General features: G+C 44.1%; 1 protein-coding gene across 3 annotated transcripts in view; it reads left to right on the top strand.

Moving 5' to 3' along the window:
• NARF (nuclear prelamin A recognition factor) overlaps nt 1–22,927 on the top strand; it is a 252,638-nt gene that overhangs the window by 131,984 nt on the left and 97,727 nt on the right. For all 3 annotated transcript variants that reach the window (XM_069200293.1, XM_069200295.1, XM_069200294.1), the window contains exons 4-5: nt 1,676–1,819; nt 11,006–11,138. In XM_069200293.1, coding sequence (XP_069056394.1) covers nt 1,676–1,819; nt 11,006–11,138 — 277 coding nt within the window. The remainder of the gene's footprint in view (nt 1–1,675; nt 1,820–11,005; nt 11,139–22,927) is intronic.

Genomic DNA, 22,927 nt, shown 5'->3' on the forward strand with positions numbered 1-22,927 from the left:
GCCTCATTTCACTTCTTTTATCGGGCTCCTGTTCATGTTCTTGTGTGTCTGGTGCCCTCTATATGATTTTGGACCCCTCCACCCCACACACACTGCCTGTTTGGAGAGGTCAGATTTTGAACCCCATGGCACCAGGACATAGTTATTGCATCAACACGAACTAGAAATCCGGTTGAACTGCATCCAATACACAACCCACTGAACAATACTGTGTATTAAGTGTTTACTGGTGACAATCAGTACCACAAGATGGATTCAGGGACATAGTGGAAGTCCAAATCCTATTTTGCTAATTAATAAAATACTTGAACTAGCACTAAGAAGCAGGACATGTATTTTGAAATGTTTATTTTAAAATAATCTAGTGTATTCTATATAAATGGAAATCACACCACATGCAAAAAATGAATGTAGCAAAACATGTCAAGGTCAGGTGAAAACAGCAGGAACATTTCTAAAATCTATTCTCTAAAACAGCTTGTTTGGTCTATGAAAGAAACAGCGACAGGCTGATTTCCGCTTCAGTCCCTGATGTCTCCTCCAACTTAGGATGGTTGACGCAAACCAGTGTGATCTCTGGTGTAATAGTCCTAGAGTGTAGTTCTTCTCTCAGTATGGTTCAACACCTGAGGTTTTATATTATCAGATTACTGATTTCCACTTATAAATACAAATTCTGGATTTGTATATACTAAAATATTACCATGACTAAACAATCATGGAGACAAATGTGTCATTTTGATTATCATATTGTTTATAGGTAGCCACCAATATGAAGCAAGTAAATATCTTCTTAGACAATAGGCAGACATGATACAATTATTTCTATACATATCTTTAAAATAGCACACTTTCTATGAAAGAGGTACAAGAGTCTGAAAATAGTCACCAAATGGAACCAAATGATGAAAATAGAAAAGCTGCAATGGGAATTTTCACAGTGTTCACAACTCCATGTTTCATTTCTTTGTACTTTGAAGATGTTATTTCCTTGTGTTATTTTGGCTTTGTTTAAGCATTTTTGACTTTTTTTTTAATTTATTTATTTTTTACTTTATCAGGCTTTAGTGGGGCTTGTTTTCTGTTCTTTTAGTTGGGGGTTTTGACAGCGCAGCTGTTTCATGACCTACTGCTTACATTGTGCATTGAATGGGCTTTTGGGCCTACCCCTTTCAACTGTTGAGTTTCCTTAGCTAACATTTTTCTGCCATTGGCTTAAAGTTCTTTAACAACAACATGGCTGAGGTCTGAGGACACATTCAGTTGGCCAGCAGTTAGTAGCTAAAGGAACTGTACCATGAAGCATCCTTTTGCTGGAACTGACTGTCCTGTAGGCATATTTTATTGTATAAAAGCATTTTTGTAGCACCTGATAACCCTGACAAAACTTCAGTCGAGTAAGAGTCCATTCCTTCTGCTTGGTTGTTAAGAGTAGGTTTAGAGATTGACCAACTTGAGGGTATTTGTGTTGTGTGTGAGACTGAGAGAAAGGTTCTAACTTGTAGATGTTCTTAGGCACGGAGTGAAGTGAAGAGGTGTAAAAAAAAAAGAAAAAGAGTTGTAATTTGTTTACAGAAGCATTTGTTTTGTTAATATCCTTAAATGTTAATCTACATGAGAAGTGTCCCTTCTAGAAGGCAGAGTGATCGTACTTCTTGAACTGTCTCCTTTTCAGTTGGATGAGTTCCACAAGTTGGCCAGTGCCAAAATCTTCCTGAGCGACTGCCTCGCCTGCGACAGCTGTGTATCCTGGCAGGAAAGCACCAAGATAGCCCAGCAGAACCAGAAGGAACTGTTCAAAATTCTCAACCTCAATAAGGTGTGGTCTTCTGTTTACTGGAATTGAAAACTTTGCCAGTATTGTATTTCTGTGCCATGGGAGTGCCATTGTGTACTTGTGACGGGTTCTGTGTTTGTTTGTAAATGATTATTTCACTCTCTGCCTACCAGTGTTATTATATCGTCTTTTGTGTGTATTTGAATTTGCAGTGGATAATTAATTTCACTGTGCAGACTTTGCTCTCACATGTACCTAGGACAAATAAGTGGACTTTTAGGGTCAGTTGGCTCTCCATACTGTCTCTCTCACTTATCCTCCATTATGTGTGGCTACAAATACACAACAGGTCATTAATCCTGATTTGTCCAGCTGAACAGTAGCAATTGGTCCTAGAAGAGACCTTTCTGTTTGGCCGTCAGAAAAAAGTTTGAAAACTTTTCTTCCAGCGCTTGAGAATTTCACCTTTGTCCCACTCAAAGGTCCCACACCTCCAAAAACAAGATTTAGTCCCATTTTGCGCTTGGACTTAAACATTTTCCAGTGAGAAATCTCCAGTGGTACCATCCACCTTCTGGTATCTAGCCTTCAGTTATACTGTGGGAGCTGCAGTTTCAGCGATGATCTGCTCGGGTAGGATTATTTTTTTTTAAAATGCCCTTTCTGGGTTGAGACTTGGAAGAAATGTCAGTGTTTTTCTTCAGAAAAGTGACAAAGTCCCTTACTGAAATGGACTTCGAAACTTTTGGGACTTTTTTGACTTCTAGACTTTCATTAAAACCAATCCAATTGGTGTTTCTGACCCCGTACTCCCTCGCTGTCAGCCTAACATTGTAACAGGATCCCTGTCTACTGCACCCATTGACTTACATTAGGTGCTTTATTTTTCTTGGCACATTTTGCTCCTAAATCTGCTAAAATGCATATATTTTGGTTCCTCTTGTTGGGTTCTTGTATTTTTGGGGCCCTTTTGCTGACAGTTTCCAAATCCCCACTAATGGAGAAAAATGGTAGCACCACTCCTGGATTGATCACAGAAAGTAAGACAGACTACTTTGGGTTAGTCAAGATGTAATCAAGTCTGTTCAGTCCCAAACATTCCATCCTGAGGTAAGTGAAGAGACAAAAACCATTGGTGAGCAATAGACTTTGACGAGTATTCATTTATCTAATATTGGACTAATATAAATCTAATTCTGTACCTGTACCTGTACCTGATTCTATTAATCTGATAGAGACATCTAGCTGCAGATTCCTTACCTTAGAATTCTTCCCAGGTGCCAAACTGGATCTGGAATTTTTCCCAGCAGTATCTCTGTGATTTGGAAGAGGGGCGTTGTGTGACTGCATAGCGATGTTGTCCACTGAATGTGATGTAGACAGAGTCCATAAAATCCCCCCCTCTGACGCGTTGACATCAGTTCATTTTTTTCCGCGCTACAACAGCCCTTCAGGGTTCCCAACTGCGACACTGGAGTTCGATCAGCTGATGTCTGCAGCGCCGGTTGACGCTGAGCATAACACAACACCAACGCCTGACAGCGTTGGGTGCGGCACCAGTGGTGCCATCCAGCTCGGACGCTTTCCCTCATTCCACACTTGCTGTTCTTCTCAGGAGGAACAGATGTTTGGAAGTGAAGGACAGGGGTCGGGGTTTAGCAGCCCTGTGGACAAAACTGTCCAGCCTCCTCTAGAGGGTAGTTTGCTGCTAGAGCTGGGTGAAGTTAGTGGCCTTTAGTCCTCGCTGGCTTCGAACCTCCTTTCCCCTCCCAGACTTGCTACAGATGCGAGCTCCGCTCTAGCCGAGGTGCGGAAGAGGGCAGCTGAAATCCTAGATTTGCAGCTTCCCTCTGTAGAGGTGACCACTGATCCCTTGATAACAGTGCATCAATAGGGCTAACCAGGTGTAGAGACTGTGCTTCCATATAGTGAAGTACTCTATGATCTTTTATTAGGGGTGTGGGCTAAGCCCGTTACGGGTGTCTCTGTGCAACGATCCATAGCCTATTGAACTCCGCCATGCCCCTGGGGACCCGATTCTTCTTCTTCAACACCCAACTCTGAAGAGTTTTGTGGTGCCTGTCGCTTTGGCCTCTTCTGAACCCAGTGTCCTCCCTAACCTCCCTTCAGACAGGGAGACCAGATGGCTGGAAACATGTGGACGGAACATTTTCTTCTCAGCCAGCTCGGCACTGCGGTAGTTAAATACTTCTGGTATTCTGGGCTGCTTTTCTAGTGCATTGTGAGATTCGGTGGTGCGCCTGCTGCTTTTGCTTCCGGAGAAGACCCAGAGCAGACTTGCCCATACACACCAGGATAGGCGAAAGGCAGCTCGGTTTGCTTTAAAGTGTGCTATGTTGTGAGGAGGCTGAATATTTACCTGACTCTGTAATGTGCTCTCCTTGATTCAATACCGGCGACATACATTTTCTTTTCACACAGGATCGAAGTTGCTGTCTCTCTAAACAACAGTATGTCGAAAAGGAAGGGTCGGAGCCTAATTGAAGCCTCTACAACAGAAACCCCTAAATCTTCTTGACTCCTGACCCGGAAGTGGGTGTGAGGAATGTGGACCTTTGAAACAGGAGATTCCGGGAAGATTTTGCCAAAGTACCTGTCTGAACATAAGACACTGGAGGACGCCGCCAGTCTTCAGAGACCACTGGGGCCAAACACCACATCATCTGAAGATTCTGCAGGAGTCTCGAGGATGGAGTTTCCCCCCCGAGACACCAAAACTCCTACATGCATTGCAGGAGGAACCTGGCTAGACCAGGTGCATGAAAAGGTCCCAACGTGGGGGCTGCGGGGACAAAAGAGTACTGACTGTCTGCTTGCCCAGAGTCAAGAGTAGTGAATTATTCTCCCTATTATTTTTGTTTTACTTTTATATATAGCTATTTAATACCTTAGTAACGGTTTAGAAAGATAGAAGATTCCACCAAGGTAATTATACAAGTTGGTGTAGAGAGACCTCGATCACATATACTGTTATAGACACCGGAGTCACATATCCCTAAACATATTCTCTACTGGGTGAAAGTGGGAAGGGTACCTCCTACACAATAAGAGACAAGTGACTTACCCGCACCTATTGTGCTTTTTCTGATATCCTCAGCGTGTGACCAACCAGATTACGGATCCCAAGCCTGAAAAGAAGATCAAAGAGACTACATAAATTTGGATATTGCACTTATCACAGATAATATCTTCATAAATAAGTAAACAAACCATCTACAATACAGTTGTGGTACTTCCTTTTAAGTCCTAGACCAACATATGGATACCATGGATTCAGTGGGTTGAGCCATGGCTTATTCTGTAGAGCTGTGCTGTCATGTCTGGCTACTCCACTCTGGCTTTAGGGAGGCTGTCTGATCCACTCTGGAAGACATGCCCTTCGGTGGCACCTGCCTGTTCGGCACACACGTTGATTCTGCGTTGCAACGCCTTAGAGACAGTTGAGGTGGTAAAGACTCTTAAATCTGTCTATTCCTAAACTTACAGATGGAACCGTTCCAGAGTGGAGTCCTATACTTCATGTGAGGTCCTAGTTTCAGCTCCCTTTGTTCACTTTAGTTTGAACCATTCTACCTTCTGGTGGCACCCCGTGTGCTGTTCCTACATTTGCAGGTATTACTATCTTTCTTAAGGCTGTCAACCTTAGTTACAACACTTCTGCATTTTTGTTCTGGATTCTTTACCTCCTAAGAGAGTATTTCCTTCTTGCTGTGTACCTTCCTTTACAAAATGCCCATATACATTAGTAGGCATGCTTGTCTTGTACTTTCTGGTGATTTTAATGTATCCTGTTCCCCGTGGGAACATTATTTTCTATGAATCCACTTTGGAGGGTTTTGTCCCTTAGGGACTATATATTTTGTCTTTGGTTCCGTAGTTCAGCCAGGTTTTTCACACTTGCGGTCTTCTTTTAAGCTGATATCAGCTACCTGCTTGTGGGCTACTTAGTCTGTTGGCATTGGTTTATCTGCTTCAGCAGCCCTTACATTACTAGGGTGTGTGATGTCCCACACACTTTCCACTTTTTCATATTCATGCTATCTTGCTGATTACTCAGCTCGGTGTATTTTTATGTCACCATTGTAGTGACAGCTTCTATCTATGAGAATTTTTTTTTATATATATGTGTGTATATATAATAATATATATATATATATATATATATTAGTTTTTTCTTCTCATTTTGTCGTTGTGGCAGTATTTTTCTTTTCCTCCTATGTGCGTTATCAATGGATCCAGTGGTGTCGCCTTGTCTCTGGCAGTTTTACCTTAGGTCAGGTGTTGTCTCTATACCTATGGTGGCAGTTGTCATGTTCAAATTTATTTTAAAGCATTGTTTGATACTTCTCCATCACAGATGGGTCCTTGGTTCCATCCGTTTTATGTGCTTTACAGCCCAGGTTTGGCTGGACAAATGGCTTCTATGGCAAAGACCTATAGCTTAGTGGCTGTTAACTCTGGGGCCACATGTACTGGAAGAACATGGGTTCAATCCCACCTTGGCAGCAAGTAGTTTTTGATGTTTATATTGTCTGTTCTATCTCAACACATTTTTGTCCCTCTGACAAGGAGAACACTATCGCATGCTTTTCACTGCCTTATGCCTGTCATATGCCTGTGATCCTTCCCACAGTTTTTATGGTGTTGCATATTCCCTATTCACCTGATTCCTGTGAGTATCCGGTCTCGTTTCTCTTTTTTCCAGAATGGTTTGATCTAGTCGGCCCTTTTTGTTGGGTCATTTATGATCTGCGTTAAAATCTGCTACGCACTGGCCAAAAGGCAAACCCCTAGGGCTTGCATGTTCATTCTACCAGAGCTAGATCTGCGACCTCTGCATTAGAATTTGGAGTTCTGGTCTTGGATGTCTGCTGGGCAGCAACGTGGGCTCCCTGCACACGTTTCCCTAACATAACCGTCTGGTTAGTCAGGCCCACTGTGACAGGCATTTTGCCCATTTGGTCCTGTAGGATTTCATCGTCTACAATTGGTCTTCAGACCCTCCTCCGGGTATGGTATTGCTTTGGTATCTCATTCTAAGGTAAGGAATTTGTGGCTCAATGTCTCTATTGGATGAACAAGTTTCTTACCTTGGGTAATGTCTTATCTGGTAGAGACATAATCTAGCCGCAGATTTCTTACTGACCCTCCCATCGTCCCCACTCTGCAGACAGATATCTGATCCTGAGTATACTCCCTAGTTGGACATTTGGCGTGGGAAGTTGTGATACAGTAACAGAACTTCAGCGCACCAAGTTGGTTCATTCGAAAGGTGACTACCACGTCCGGCGCAGATGACGTCAGCAGCGTTGCACAGCTTCCTTTCTTGGCTTAGGTTTCCTTTTTTGGGAGTTCCTAATTAATTTACATAGAGATATCTTTTTTTGGCACACTGTTTCTGTAGGCTGTTTCTATAAGGGCCTCTGAGTTTTTTGCTGAAAACAGTCATGGAAGAAATTGATGTCAGCGTACCGAAGAGGGGATTATATGGACTCTGTCGACGTTACATCCAGTGAACAAGCTCGTTACGGAGTTGCACGATGCCCTCTTTCGACACGTAGACATACTGCTGGGAACATTTTCTGGATCCAGTCTGGCATCTGTGGAAGAGTTCTAAGGTAAGGAATATGTGGCTAGATAACGTCTTTATCCTATAAGGCATTACCAAAGGTAAGTAACTTGTTCTTTACTACTTGAGTATGCATATTTAGTATGTTTAGCATTCCTTCTCCTCACTACTATTTGCTTATTTTGCATACTATGATATTTTACCTCCATTGTATGGCATTTCCCTGTTTGTTACAGGTAACTTCCCCCTAGTCAATGTTCACATTCCTTGCATTATATCTCTCCTCATTTTACAGCTACTATAGATTCTATTTTAATTCTATAGAAACTTGTAATGCTCTGTACTTTTCTTGCTGCTACTTTCATTTTGTTTTGTAATGTGCTTGGCGTGCATAAAACAGCATACATTACTGAGAATTCTGTAAAGAGTACTGATTATCGTAATAGTTCCCTTTTGGTGCTTTATAATAACTCGAGTAGATTTATGTATTTCTAATTCGTTTACTTTCTCTGTTTGCATCATTAGATTATTTGATTGTGAATTGCACAGGAGGTTTAGCTAATGCTGCTTCATAAATGTTTTTATAAGTTTGATATATTTGACTGTCAACAAATGGACCCAAAAGGTGAGCTCAGATATTGAATAGATGAAGTTGCTTTTGCACTTTGAGTGCATAAAGACCTACCTCATATTAGTTTCTCCATATCTTGACATGGAGCAAGCTGCACACATATGTGAAGAGAGCAGCAAAACCAACATTTTACATCTAGTTGGGTGAGGGAAGGAGGTAGCAGAGTGTGTGAAACACTAAAATGTACTGGGAGTTAATACCGAACTAGGTAAACAAGTGGTCTGGTCTCTGCTAGAAAAGAGACTTTGAAAAAAAGGAGGTTGAAAGAAAATACCCCTTGTATAGTGAAGAGAAACAATGAGGAGAAAATACTGCAGACATATGGCCTTGATTCACATTTTTGAGTAAATCACCATTTTAAGTAAGTTTGCTATTGTTTTGGTTATTCACAAAATCTGAATGTATATTTACTCCCAAAGTGTAACTTGAAGGTCTCCACCAAACTGATAGGTCTGGAGGCTATTCACAAAGCTAAATTACACTTTTGAGTAAATCTACACATATATTTTACTCCCACATCTTTTAGTAGCTTTACTACTTTTAGCTGTTCACAAAATGTGAGTCTAAATTATTTAGAACCGTAAGTTACCTTTGTGAATGAGAGCCAATATTTGTGAATAACCACCAAGCCCTTCAATTTGGTGGAGACGTTGCAAGATACAGCTTTGGGCGTAAATTAACCCTTGGATTTTGTGAACAGCCAAAAAGTAGTAAACGTGCAAGTTATGTGAAACAGGCCCACATTGTCATAAACGTAGCACTAACTAAAAAAGGCAGAAGAGGAAACCTGTATCTTTTTTTTTTTTAAACTTTCATGTGTATGTATCCTTGTGTGTGTTTACACATATGTCTGTATTCATGGACACTGCATCGTTCTGTATTTGCTGCTCCTCGTGCTTCTGCATCATCCTGTTCATCATCTCTGTTCTTGTACCTCCCACATTCAACACTTTGTGCATGAGAGCGTCTCCTAAATACCTTATTTTATTTCTGCTGACTAAAGAGTTGACACATGCTGACAAAGCTTTTTTTTTAATTTAACTTACGATTTGCTGTAGGGATTCATTTTGCCCCTGAAATTAGAAGGGTGGATTACTGTGTGCCGATTTAATCAGTATAATAAAGGATATATTTTTCAAAGTTTTCATGAGACTGACATATCATCAATAGGTCTTGTCATATGTCTGTGTCCATATATTTTTAGCAAAATATGTCCAGCTGGACAGCTAATAGATGTCGTGAGAAAGGCAGACAGTGTACGCATACGGAATGTATAGCACTGCAATAGTGATGCAAGTTTCCTTCTCACTTAGAAATGATGCAGCCTGGGCACTGAAAATCAAAGTTTCTAATTAGCAAACAGTACAGGTGCTGCATTGGCACCAGCAGCACAAAGCAACCTTCAAAAAATGCTTATATTACAAGCAACTGCAAAAAAAGAACAAGTGATGGACGGAATGCCAAACATTCACCCCCAGTACAGAGACATGGGCCTTAATCCATTGTTTTTTTGCTACCCATGCCATTCCAGTTTGGACCCAGCCATATGCAAATCAGTCTTGACCCTGTTCCCCCTGGGAACAGTTTAGCCGGAACTGCCAAGTCAGTTTCTCCATGGACCAGAAACAAGCATCCTGGGACCGGTTTCAGGGCATCACCCTTCATCAGCCAGGCTAGCATGAATCCAGTGGCGCAGTGAGCACAGGACCCAGGTCTGGGCATACCCTTCCCACTTCGGGTGACAAAATCATTTTTTAGGATTCTGCCCATCATCTTTTCTTCTTGCTTTTGTCACCCTAAGTGGGAAGGGTATGCCCAGACCTGGGTCCCGTGCTCACTGCACCACTGGATTCAAGCTAGCCTGGCTGATGAAGGGTAGTGCCCTAAAACCGGTCCCAGGATGCTTGTTTCTGGTCCAGGGATGACCTGGTTTGGCAGTTCGGGCTGGACTGTTCCCATGGGGAGCAGGTCAAGACTGATTTGCATATGACTGGGTGTAACCTGGGGTGGCGTGGTGGGCAAAAAAACAATGGATTTGCTTTTGTTGCAGTAAGTGGGAAGAGTATGGCTAGACGTGGGTCCCATGGTCACCGTGGCACTGGATTCAAGGTGGACTGGCTGATAAAGGGTGATACCCTGAAACCGGTCCCAGGATGCTTGTTTCTGGTCCAGGGAGGACCTGGCTTGGCAGTCCGGGCTGGACTGTTCCTAAGGGGAACAGGGTCAAGACTGATTTGCATATGGCTGGGTCTAAAATGGGGTGACGTGGTGGGCAAAAAAACGATGGATTAAACCCAGATCTTTGTGACTGGGGGTGAATGTTTGCATTGTTCAGCATTCCGTCCATCATCTGTTCTTTGTGCGTATATTACAAGCAACAGCAAAGCGTGCTCACTTTGTACACAAAGGGTACAAAATGAATATCCGCATACACAACACAGTCAAAAGCACTGCATACGTCTGTCATATGTGAAGCAGGTATGTACATGGAGAGGTATAGCGTGCTTATCTCTCACATAAGATAGAAGTCTAACAAGCAACAGCAGTATAAGTCGTCCTTACATACAATACAGGTACAGTATGAGTAGCTATAACATATAAGTTTGGTACATCTAGCATGCACAGCACATGCTACTGTGTAACGTTCCCTCACACACAGAGCCAGTGAAGCAATTAATAAACAATACAAGGTTGCATTTGAACAAGATGGGTGACATGTCCCTTTTATCAATTGTCACAGCCTTACTGCTGGCTCCTGAAGGGAATGAATGTCATTCTTGAATCCCGTTACAGTAACCCATGCTACCAGTTACTAGACTTTTTTGGACTCTTGCTTAACTCTGTAAACCCTTGTCCAAATCAAAGATAGTCTTGGATCTGATCTGCCTCAAAATATCGCCACTTCTCTCATTGTGACTGGTAGATTGACATGAAGCCAATTCTCATGTTTGTTCCAAATTTCAACTGCCTCCCATTAAACCTGATCTCGCTTTCTTGTCTCTTACAGAAATGTGATACCTCAAAACACAAGGTGCTGGCTGTGTCAGTCTGCCCTCAGTCCTTGCCTTATTTTGCTGCAAAATTCAACCTGTGTGTGAACGACGCTGCCAAGAGATTGTGTGGTTTCCTAAAAAGCCTAGGTATGCCCAGATTTATTATTTTAATCTAACACAAACATTTTTTTTTCTTATTCTTGCGCCTTTCAGTCCATCCTTTGATTATATGAGTGCACTGTATTACGGTAGCAAAAACTGTGGACGAATGAGAGGGTTATTGGGCAATTGGTCTTATCATATCACCCCTAGTATACTGATTCAACTCAACAAGCATGATAGAACGAGGATTCATGAAATATTATTAATGTATTCATATAGACACAGAACTTAGTCACAACTAAGACTGGTTTCCCCTTTTAAGGACTCTAATTCCATATGCACAAAAGTGGCATGCTTCATTAGAGGCTCTTCTGCTCATCCTGGATATGTTGTAGTAGCTGTTAGTAGGAGACTTGAACATTATTAATTCTTCAACCGATACTACTATGCCAAAAACGTAATCCTTCATTGATTTTATAGACTCTCTATGGTGAGATTGGAGCTATTGGGCAGTAGGCATAGCCATTGTCTCCTATATCTGTGGGGTCAGCATGCTTCAGCTGCTGTAAAACCTTGAATGTGGTCTCTGTTTTTTTTCTGTAGAGCGGTCCTAGTGCTCTTCACTACCTGTTAGTGTTGGTTCACAATACAAAACTAGTAAGGTTCACTGGTCGTTTCCTGCACAGGAAACAATAAAAAAATCTGTCTCACTGTTTATACATTGTTATAATCAGATGTTTGGCAGGGAATCTTTTGAGATATTCTAATTAAAAGTTAATACTCTAAGATGAATTAAAAGGGGGGCAACTCATGGTCTTGTGTTTTTCCATTAACCCCTAGTGCAAGAAAGTAGGTGGCACACTGTCATACCCCTGTGAGCACACTCCATGCACAAGCTATGAGTTGCCTGTACTGTAACACTCGGGTGAATCTGAAGGCTCTATGGGACCGTGAGGCAAAGTTGTATGTCGTCAAACATCGAAAGACTCCACGGCGAGACTAGTTGAATTTGAAAGGAAGTTCCAGATCCAGCTCCCAAAGTCGTTCCCACGGCAGGTCTTCGTTGCGGTAGAAGTCTTCGTGTAATTCAAAAGAGAAGTACAAAAATTCCAAATGCTGATTGGCAAATTTCCCCTGGTCTTGATCTCCAGGGGTGGCGTGAGGGCATCGGCATGACAGTCTCCCGCCTGGTCTCCATTGGAGCCAATCCGAAGTCTGGTCCCAAAGCACCTGAATTTCCAGGTCTGTCAGCAACGTGAAAGCAAGTAGACGCCTCAGGAAGACTATGCTCTGCATTTTCAGCACTTAACTGGTTCCCTCTGGCGGTCGTTGTGCCCAAAGGATGTGCATGGGCCTCAGTTTTGGCTTCTGCCAGTAGGTCCGCTCTCCATGCCATCTGCGTACATCAGATCCTCATCAAGTTCAATCTTGCTCTAGTGACAACTTTAGTTTTGGCACCACCTTCTCTGCCTGTTTCCTTTGCATTGATGATGCTGCCAATGATGAATGAGGGTTTGAGGTGTATTGTGCTGTCTGACTCCAAGCTTGGCCCACCACAACCTCAACTGAGGCCATGGCCAGCTCCCAACAGAGCGCATCCAACTGGTAATCCTTCGGATTCTGACACTGTGCCATTAAACGCTGTAGATCCCAAACGTTGCATAATCTTTTTTGCACTGACTCAGACAATAATCATTTTGATGAAGGGGATAACTATTTCCCCCAGTATAATTAAGAAAGCTGGTATGAAGAACTCCAAGATTCCAGTGCCTTGGATACTTCCCCAGATCCTGGCCTTGTGTCTCCTCTTGGTTCTGCTACTGATGAAAGCACCTCCTTCGCTGTAATTATGCGAAGGACAGCAGAATTATTACAACTCCCAACGATGCAGGTGAAGACTATTGTTCCTACAGAGGAACTCCAGCCCGATCAAGCCCTACATAACCTCTGTTGCGATTTAAAGATGCCCCTATACATATGCTTTTGGGCACCAGGGCGAAACCATGTTCGGAGCCACTAGTGAATAAAGAGTTCACTCTACCTCATCGTCCAGAACCAGAAGGCCCCTGCCTTTCTTGCACAGCATCCTACGCCAGAGTCCTTGGTGGTACAGGCGCCCAGCAGAAGGTAAATCCCATCGCCTTCCCTATCACTCAACCTGATCTTGAGTTGAAGAGAATTGAAAGATTTGGCAAGTGTATTTTCTCCTCTACCAAGCCTTTCTCTGCAGTCAGAAAACTCCATTCTGATAGAAACTTGTCTGTAGAGCTGTGTAGGTGCCACCCAGGCATGCAGTCAATTTCTTTCTTTCTGTGCAGACAGACGTGAATCCGGAGCTACCTCTCATCTCTTAGATACTCATTTACCTAAAACAAAATTCCAAATCCAGTGTGCAAGTGAAATGTCACGTTCTAAAACAACAGCTGTAAAAGCTGTTGCAGACAAATGTCTGTGACAAATCCTAAACCAGATTTGTGTGTGGTGTCTGGAGTTTAGTCTTGACTCTAAGGTCTGCAGTGAGACTGCGTTGATGAATCTAAAGGCCAGACGAGACCGTGAGGCAAAACTGTACATCACCACACACTGGAAGACTCCGTGACGAAACAGGTCCAAATCTAAAGTTAGAACCCGTTCGAGATCTAGACGTCATCAGAGTTGCTCCAGGGGTCGTTTTTCTTCTTGATCCATATCTTCTAACAAGTCGAAGAAAAAAATGCGAGAAATCTAAAGTGGCATTTGGCCCCTTCCCGCCACTCCCACTGTCCTGAGAAGGAGCGGGCGGCACCATACATGTTGATCTAGCTCCTGAAGTTGTTCGACTTTGTAGCCGATCCTGCTACCCCTTCTGTCATAACCTGAGTTTCTGGGGTCATCTGCCACTCCTAAACAGATTAAATAGTTCTGCACGGACATCCTCCGGTTGTTTGGATCCTTGCTGAATCTCTTCTCGCCCACAACAAGGCCACAATTGCACTTTCTGACATCAAGTTGGTGCTGGTTCGACCTCAATTGAAGTTGCACACGGCTGCCCTTGAGTCTCTGTTGCCTACAGCAGCACTTACTGCATTCCCTGTTTGGCACAGATTCTGATAATGTTTATGATGCGGGTGATGAGATTGGCCAACCTTATCACAAAGAGAATTGATCTGATGACCTGCAGGAGGCTAGTGGCCAGATTACCGTCCCTGATTGTAGACTCCTCTCACACCCTGAGCCTTCCACTGAGGAAACTGCTTCAAGTGCCCTGGTTAAGCATACAGTGGTTGAAGTCCTTAACCTTCACATCTCCGTCTTAGAGGTCACGACCAGTATGCGTACAGAGGGGCTCCAGACACGTCAGACATCTTCTGAGGCCTGCTTATCCTCTAATGAGACTCTTGCAGACACCTTGTTGGGAGCATGGGCCAAATCTTGCTCTGGTCCCCAGACAGCCGCAAAATTGCACAACACCACTGCCTTGTCTCGGGTGACGCTGCATTTTTATCTCAGCGTCCTTTACCTGAAAGCTTGGTAGTGCAAATGTGGCATCTCCACCTCTTTCCACTCACATAGAGAGTGGAAAGAGGTGGCAATGTTCAGGAAGAGGGTCTTTTCATCTACCAGTTTGGCACTCAAGTCGGTGGATGCTTGCTGCCTGCTAGTGTGCTATTCCCAACTTCTTTGGTACTTAATGGATCAAGTCCTCCTAGGTGTCCATAATGATCTCCGACCGGTCATTGCCCACGCCATTTGGGCCGGTCATTGCGCAGGCAAGTTCACAATTGTTTGTGGCTTGGATACCATTGGTTCCATCAGGCACTCCATTGGCACCAGTGTCACCATTCGCTGCCACGCTTGGCTGAAGTCCACCAGTTTTTCAGGCGATGTCCATTCATCCCTCATGGACTGGCCATTTGACGGGACTCACCTGTTCGGAGACAAGGTAGACTCTGCTCTTGAGAGGTTTAATAGGAGCAGCTGTATGACACTCTCCCTGGGCTTATCTGCCCCAGCTGCTCAGACCCCCTGTTCCTTTCATGACTTCGGCAGTAATCCCCCATACCGCCAGCCGATCCAACCCCAGGGTGGCACCCAACAGTTTTAGTGTCAATGGATTGTTCAGTACACCCCACCCGGCCTCTCCACCTGCCACAACCCTTTAACAAGACCTTCATGGAGCACACACGCATCCACGAGAAGGCATGATCTGACAGTTCTTGCCAGGTTGGCAGGCCGTTAAATCTGCCAGGTGGTGCCTGTAAATTGTTAAAAAGGGCTACAGCCTACTCTTCCTTTCATACATGCCCCAAAACGACTGACTGAGGCCATCTTTCAATTTCCCTGCAGGAAGTACAATCCCTTTTGGCTAAAGGGGCTGTTGTGACGGTGTCTGCATCAGAAGTATAGGACATGGTTGATATTCCTGTTTTAGACCGGGGCCATCTAAATGACTTCCTGTGGAAGGAAAAATTAAAAATGACCACATTGGGCCAGGTCTGATCTGCCCTCGACCTTGGAGATTGGATGGTGGTGTGGGACCTGCAGAACACGTATTTCCATATACCCATCCTGCAATCTCATTGCGCTAACTGGGGTTTGTGGTGGGAAAGGACCAATTTCAGTTTGGTGTGCTTCCCCTTTGTCCTCACCAGTGCCTCTTGGGTGTTCAAAAAAGTAATGGGGGGTGGTGGTGCTAACCACCAAGCGGATGGCCACACTGTAGCTGAGCTCCTGTGGCCCAATGGCTTAATCCCCTAAAATCCACCACAAATATCTGTCCTGCGGGCAGGCAAACCAAAGAACAGTACGTGGCTGTAAAGAGGGAGCCTAGCTTTTGTTTCTGTGGTCCAGCAAGCCTCCGTGGCTGTGCTGGATTATGAAGTCTGTCGCCACGCGTGGAGCCGCAGCCTCAATCTTCCCAGAAGATCTGACCCGCGTGTGCCTTGGCAGACGTGGCGCGCCTCAGCAACCCAACCCAACCTGACCTTGTGGGAGTCATCGGAGGAATACCAGCAGTTAAGGGCCCCTAGGGTCGCCTGGCCTGGAAACGGTGAATGAACCTGTAAAGATGCCGTCGTGAAGCTCAGGGTCGGCCTTCGCAGATAAGCAGCCACAGCTTGAGAGGAAAGATCACTTTGCCCTGGGTACACCGCCTAAACCCTGCGCACTGCCACATCCATTATAGCACGAATATTTAACTATCGGGACCGGGATGTAATACTTCAGACGGCACGCAGCGCTCCACCACTCTGTATTGGTAATGCCGATATTGGTTTCTTCCCCTGACTACACATGTCCCGTACAGAAACTACACCACAGCTTTCTCGAGGTCAAGAGAGCCCTCTGGGATGAAGAGCTCAATACTTGATGGCATTCCCGGCCCAGTTCCGTATGATAGCCTACAGAGGTGACCTGGGACTATCCTGAGGGCTGGCAAAGGGTTTGAGAGACTGACACCAGGACTGATCCAGGAAACATTGTGGAGGTCGCCAGTGGATTCCACAAGAGAGGCCACACTGAAGCCCCTACTCTGCCAAATTCCCAGTGCTGCCCCTCGCAACAGAAGCAGCCCCAAGAAGCACAAATAGACTGATTTGGACCCTCAGACTGAGATCGTTAGTGCAGGGTCACTCCCTGTTATGAAAACCTGGAGTTCCGGTTTGACTTTCCAACTGCCTGGCCTTGGTCATATAAGAGGCGACAGCTGCTAGACACTGGATGCAAACCCGGTAAAGACAATCCTGTTTTGGAAGTCAGGGCCGGGGTGGGGCAAGGGGCGCTTGCCATGACTCCCTACTAGCTTTATGTTCTGTTGAGGCAATAGGCGCTCTACACAGTTGGGGTGGTGGGTAGTTATAAGTCCGCACTGCAGGGAGGCATGGTGAGCATTATGTTTCATGTGGGTTGTTGTTTGTTTTTGTTGTTTGTTTTTTATCATTGTTGATGCTAAGGCAAGGTACACCTTTAATCCCACTACCACAGAGGTACATTATTACTCCATTTCAGAGATGCGGGCACAGTCTGTCGGTGGCCCCATGGGCAGCCGAGTCTACCCAATGCAGGCCGTACACTCGAAAAAAAAAAAAGAAAAAAAAATGTCCACCCAAGTAAATACGGAGACACTGCATCTTCTATCCTGGAATGCTAATGGTCTTGGGGACAGGGTTAAGAGGGGAGTGATCCTGCAGTACCTTTAAAGACACTCCCCAGAAGTGGGCCTCCTACAAAAGACCCATCTACTGGGAAACAAATGTTGCGCACTCTGCATTTGGAGGTATAAATGGTAGCCCACGCGGGATATGCTACCACCTCCATGGGTGTGGGCATTCTGGTGAGAAAATCACTCCCCGTCTCTATCCAACAGATTTGGCCCGATGAGCAGGGAAAATAAGTGGCCCTCGGGGAGTGCTGGGGAGGGAGTTTCCATGAATGTACTTTAAGTGTATATCCCGCCATGACTTCACGATACCACGCTCCCAGTACTGACCAACTATTTCTAAATCGCCCTAAAGGGGAATTAATAACGGTGGTAAGGGAGGGTGAGGAGGGATTTGAATGCAGCACTATAAACCATCAACCCCCCAGACAAACAAATCCAGTTCATTGACCGTTTGCTGACTTCCTCACAGCGCACAGGCTTATGGATGTGTGGCACACCCTCAATCCCACTGCAAAACACTTTACATTTCCTTCCGGAGCACACAACAGTCTCTCCTGCATTGACTGCTTCATCACATCAGCTCGTCACCTGACACGGGTGCGGGAGGTTTACCACCTGGCAAGGTGCATTTTAGATCACTCTTCTTTATGGATGGTCTACGGTTCCAGTGAGAGGCACAGTCAGAGACATATTTTTCTGATTCCCTGATACCCCACGGTACCGAACGTTTGGGCAGCACTGACGAAGCAATTGAGCACTACTTTGAGGAAAATGCTTCCTCAGTGGACTCTGCTCAAATGCTGTGGGAGGCCTATAAGGCGGTAACTAAAGGGGTTGGTCTCTCCATGATAGTGGGAGAAAAGAAGGGTAAATGGGCTAAGTTGGAGACTCAAGCCGGAGATACTGGCTCTCGAGACCAGCCCCCGGAGCGAGAGAGGTCAGAAGTTACACACATATTGTCTCTTAAACAAAACGAATATTGTGACGTGACGCTGGAGGCCACCGGGACCCACCACAACATTGTCTCAATGAAGCTGGTGACAAAGCTGGGAAACTCCGGCCTGGCTAGATAGGAGGGAGGCAGCAAATTGGTGGATAAGGGGGGGATCCTGACAGCATTTGGAGAACTAGTAAGTGATGGGGTGGGAATAGTGGAGACCTTTGCGACATATTACACTGGACTCTACTTCCAGGGGATTACAGCCACGAAAGAGGACTCCTGTGAACTTCTGGCAGACATCCACCTTCCAACCTTACCTACAGAGGAAAGAGGGACCCTGGAAAAAGATCTCTTGACAGAGGGATAGTAGTAGCAATCAGGGATTTGAAATCCAGCAAAGCGATGGGCCCCAATGGGGTCCCGATAGAATTGTACAAACTATCAACCACTAAACTTGTCCGTCACTTAACAAAAGATGTATGCTGAAAGGCAGAAACAAGGCTTGCTTCCTGTAGACCAGTGCTTGGCTTCCATAGTGGTTAAATGCGAAGAAGGGAAACCAGAAGAGGACTGCAGCTCCTGTCACCCTATATCTATTTTAAATGCTGAAGTGAAAATAGGCCCAAGGTGTTGGCTTCCTGACCTATCCTGATTATTCATACATTGGTTCATCCAGACCAATCTGCCTTCATGCCAAGCCGCAATAAGGCGCTGAACTTTCGCAGATTGCACGATGTCCTTGGCCAAATTGGAACATTAGGGGAGAACGCTGTGGTCCTCCCGCTCGATGCCCTAATGACCTTCGACATAGTGGAATGGCCTTACTTGTTTGCCATGCTGGAGAGGCTGGGTTTTGGCGCCCGTGTTATTTCCTGGATACGGCTCCTCTACTCTTCCCCTCTGGTTCAGGTGGTTATAAACGGAGCAAAATCTAGGCCCTTCGGTATAGCACTAGGCAGGGATGCCCGATGTACCCCTTCTTTTTGTCCTGGCTCTAGAACCACTGGCAGCATGGGTGAGAATGGACACGCTAATCAGGGGTATACAGTGGACTGAACAGTGGGAAGGCAGAATGTCGCTCTATGCGGATGATATTCTGTGCTTTGTGACGGAACCCCTACCACTCTTGACCGGATAATGCACAGAATCACCCAACTTGGACATTATTCCGGATACGAAACTCGCAACCATTAATTACTGGGTACAGGCACCCCAAGATGAACCAGGGTATTGTATGGACAGATGTTTGATGCAACCTGAAGGGTATCTGAGGGTCCTTTACACATCCCCCAAGCCATCACACAACCCAGGACCAACATTGGTGATGATCAGTCACTGGCATGCCGCACTCTTCATGCTGGCCTAGGAGTGGAAGATAACACAGACCACCCTCCTCTGGAAATCAAAGGCGTTTGGCATTCTGGGGACTCTCCCTGAATTTGATTAATGGGACCTCATTGGTATTTCCAAGGTGGGGGACCTTTGCTCGCATGACTGTGTTCTTTCTTTCCCTGAACTACAAGAGAAGTACACATTGGCACCATATGAATACTATTGTTACCTTCAGGTGCGACAGGCTCTTCCATCTGCACCTTCCAGGGAGCTAGAACTGCCTTAATCCCCCCCCCCCCTCCACCCTCTGGAGAGTAGGTTGCTAGAGGAACATCTGCATAAATGCCATTTCCCTCACAATAATTTGATGAATAACTCCCCAGACCTGTTAAAACACTGGGAGCAAGACGTAGGAGGCCTCGACGATGTGGAATGGTGTGAAGTGCTGGCCTTCCAGCGAGAGTTGGAGATTCGATCCAGGTTCCACTTGGTGCAGTTGAAAATCCTCCACAGATTGCATGGTCAGTCAGAGTCAAAATGGGCAGATATCCTGACACACTCTGTCGTAGGGGGTGTGAACTGGAGAGTCCCCGGAGTTACGGGGTTATTAGTCATACATTTGCAGACATATTCTTCACCAACACATTACTCCTATTTCTGGTTCCATCTAATAACGTCATCAATAATATATCTAAGCAAGTACATTACATCTCATATACATTTTTATTGATGTACTTGGTGCAACACTAATTATTGCTATGCAATCAGTATTACTTTTACCAGTTTAATTTTCTCATCCTGTGATAGCATATAGACCACATAAACTATATACATCTTCAAAATTGCAAAGAACCTCAACCACCATCTCATTTAACATATATCAGGCTAGTCAAATTAAAATATATGCACTTGGTGATTGTCACTAAATTACCTTAATAAAGCAAACGGATTAACTGTATTACAGCGTTCTTCAAATTCATTCTATTTAACAATTCATGATAGATAAGCGCAAATGAAATGGTAACAACTTAAATCATATGAATCATGGATTCTGAAAAAATAATCCATTATTTGCTTCACCCAAGATCCAGTAGTCAATTATAGCTCATATGTGACTGTCATATACAGCCTACAGTAAGAAAATCAAAAAAGATCAACTAAAACCCTATCATTCAATAATTTCTACCAATACAGTCATAAACCTATTCATTTCACGCCACCAGCAAAAACACAAGAAACCTCAACAGTTCAGATTTGCTTAATTCATACCATTCATTCGACACCCTTCAAAACAGACAACATTCCCACCCTCATTATGGCACTTACCATTCAATTAACACAGATCATCTTCGTACTCGCCCACTCAATTGAAACCCTCATAAATACTTTTCTCTTAAATAAAAATCGATTGCACTACACGCACTGGTGTAAACATAATTCTCCACAATCTAGGTTCCAGCTGTAATAGTCAGATATAATCAACTGAGACACTCTTTTGATCAAAACATTTGGTACTTTCCAACCCTTGACTTCATAAACCTCCCACCAGTACTTCAAAAAGGTTCACAACGTAGCCCAAGCCAATCAAAAAATTGCACTACCTTATAAACATTACTTTCTGATTTGAACCCTTCTGTTTGAAAGACTCTTCCCCCATTTACCTACTCCTTACTGCCACAATTGCTGACACAATTTGTGACACGTTCATCTGTTCCACAGGGGTTATCAAACAAACTGCCACGACTCCTCCTTGACATTAAAATAAGGTTGCCTGTCATATTTGTTTTTGCAAACTTTGCACACGGTAACTATATGCTGTACATTATCTACTTACCTTCAGCCAGTATTTCAACTCAGGAAAACCTTGTTTTTCTAGAATGCTCCTGTCATTTTTTGATTATTTTTATATTCATTGCATTATTTCCACTAGCAGACCACAACCTAACTTTTGCTGGATTTTACACCTTAAGTTATTTATGTATGTCTGATTTTAACTTATTAATGATACTGTATTATGTTTGTGTGCTTTAAGGATGTGTACATAAAAATAGAATAAAGCTTATTTTGACTTGACATTCAAACAGTTCAAAAGCAGCAGTCACCTGACCCATTCCAACTAATACATGGAATAACTCTCCAATTCACAATGCTTATTATGTGTGCTTCATCTGATCTTAGTGATCAAATATTTCTGAACCAAATTTATCTAGTAAACCTATTTCTCCTACTTTACCACTGCCACTTAATCTACCGGCAGCATAAATGAAATACTAATCTGCTATTTCAGCAGTTATCAAACACTCCACCCCATTATTCTTCCCGAATTGGGTTAGTCACGAAGCAGTGGTCATGTCCAGTCCATCCCATCCGTGAATAGTAAAGAATAAGCTCATCCACACGTTATCTCTAACGTGGTTGTCATCTTATCCATAATCAACAAACTGTTTTGCTACCAAAATTTGACAATACACATATTTGTCTAACAGTTAAATTGTCTCATAGACCGCCATCTCTAACTCTTTAATTGTTCTGCGATGAACACTGCAAGCTCAATATAAAAGGAATCAAATGCAAAATAAAAACAAGCATTTGCAATGCAATAGGGTCTCGCATTTCTCCAAGTTACAGCTATTAGCAGTTGTAAACTCCCAACCGGACTTTTCTTGCCACATTAAATGGAAAAAAAGCAGTGCGATCGCGCTGCTACAGTTCACTCATACAGACAGTTGAAAACGGCATGCAGGTAGAAAACTCGTAGTGAAACCTATCGGCAAAAGTGCAATAATGTATGTAACCGGCAAAAGTGCAATTAACTATGTAACAGGGTCGATGTCCTGCAAAGCGCTGGCATTCTGCCAAGCGAGATCGCGCTGCGAAAAAAAGATAAGTAGTCCACAAACCTGATGGGATACAGCAAGCCTCCCATGTTTTCACTACTTGGTCGCTGCGCTCGAGGAGGGCTAACCACCGAAAAAGGCATGATGTATTCATGCCTTCCACTAATGAAAGCAAGCAGATTTTGAAAGACAAGCCCACGAACCAATGAAAGACACTGAAGTAACATGGACGGGGCTCCGAGCCCTTTTCCATCTACTAAAGCGCCTCGCAAGCAAAATGCATGCGCAAGCGACGCAGGCTCGACCCTAATGAGGATTCCTAAAGAAAGCAACAAAAAAAAAAGTTGTCCTACATCAGTAATTGCATCAACTTGATTGCCATCTGGTACTGGTGAATAACACGCTCAACCTATCTTTCAGATCCTTCACAGCTTTCCTAAATAGCTCATCTTCACCACAGTTCAGGCGAATACTGGTAATTTCCCCAAAGGGGATACCCTAATCACCGATCTAGTATGTGCGCTGTCTGCCCTCAAAATGTTATTAATAGCTGTCCTCTTTGTAAACAGCCTACTCTACATTTTGT

This window comes from Pleurodeles waltl, chromosome 7 (genome assembly GCF_031143425.1).
Source record: "Pleurodeles waltl isolate 20211129_DDA chromosome 7, aPleWal1.hap1.20221129, whole genome shotgun sequence".
Lineage (NCBI taxonomy): Eukaryota > Metazoa > Chordata > Amphibia > Caudata > Salamandridae > Pleurodeles > Pleurodeles waltl.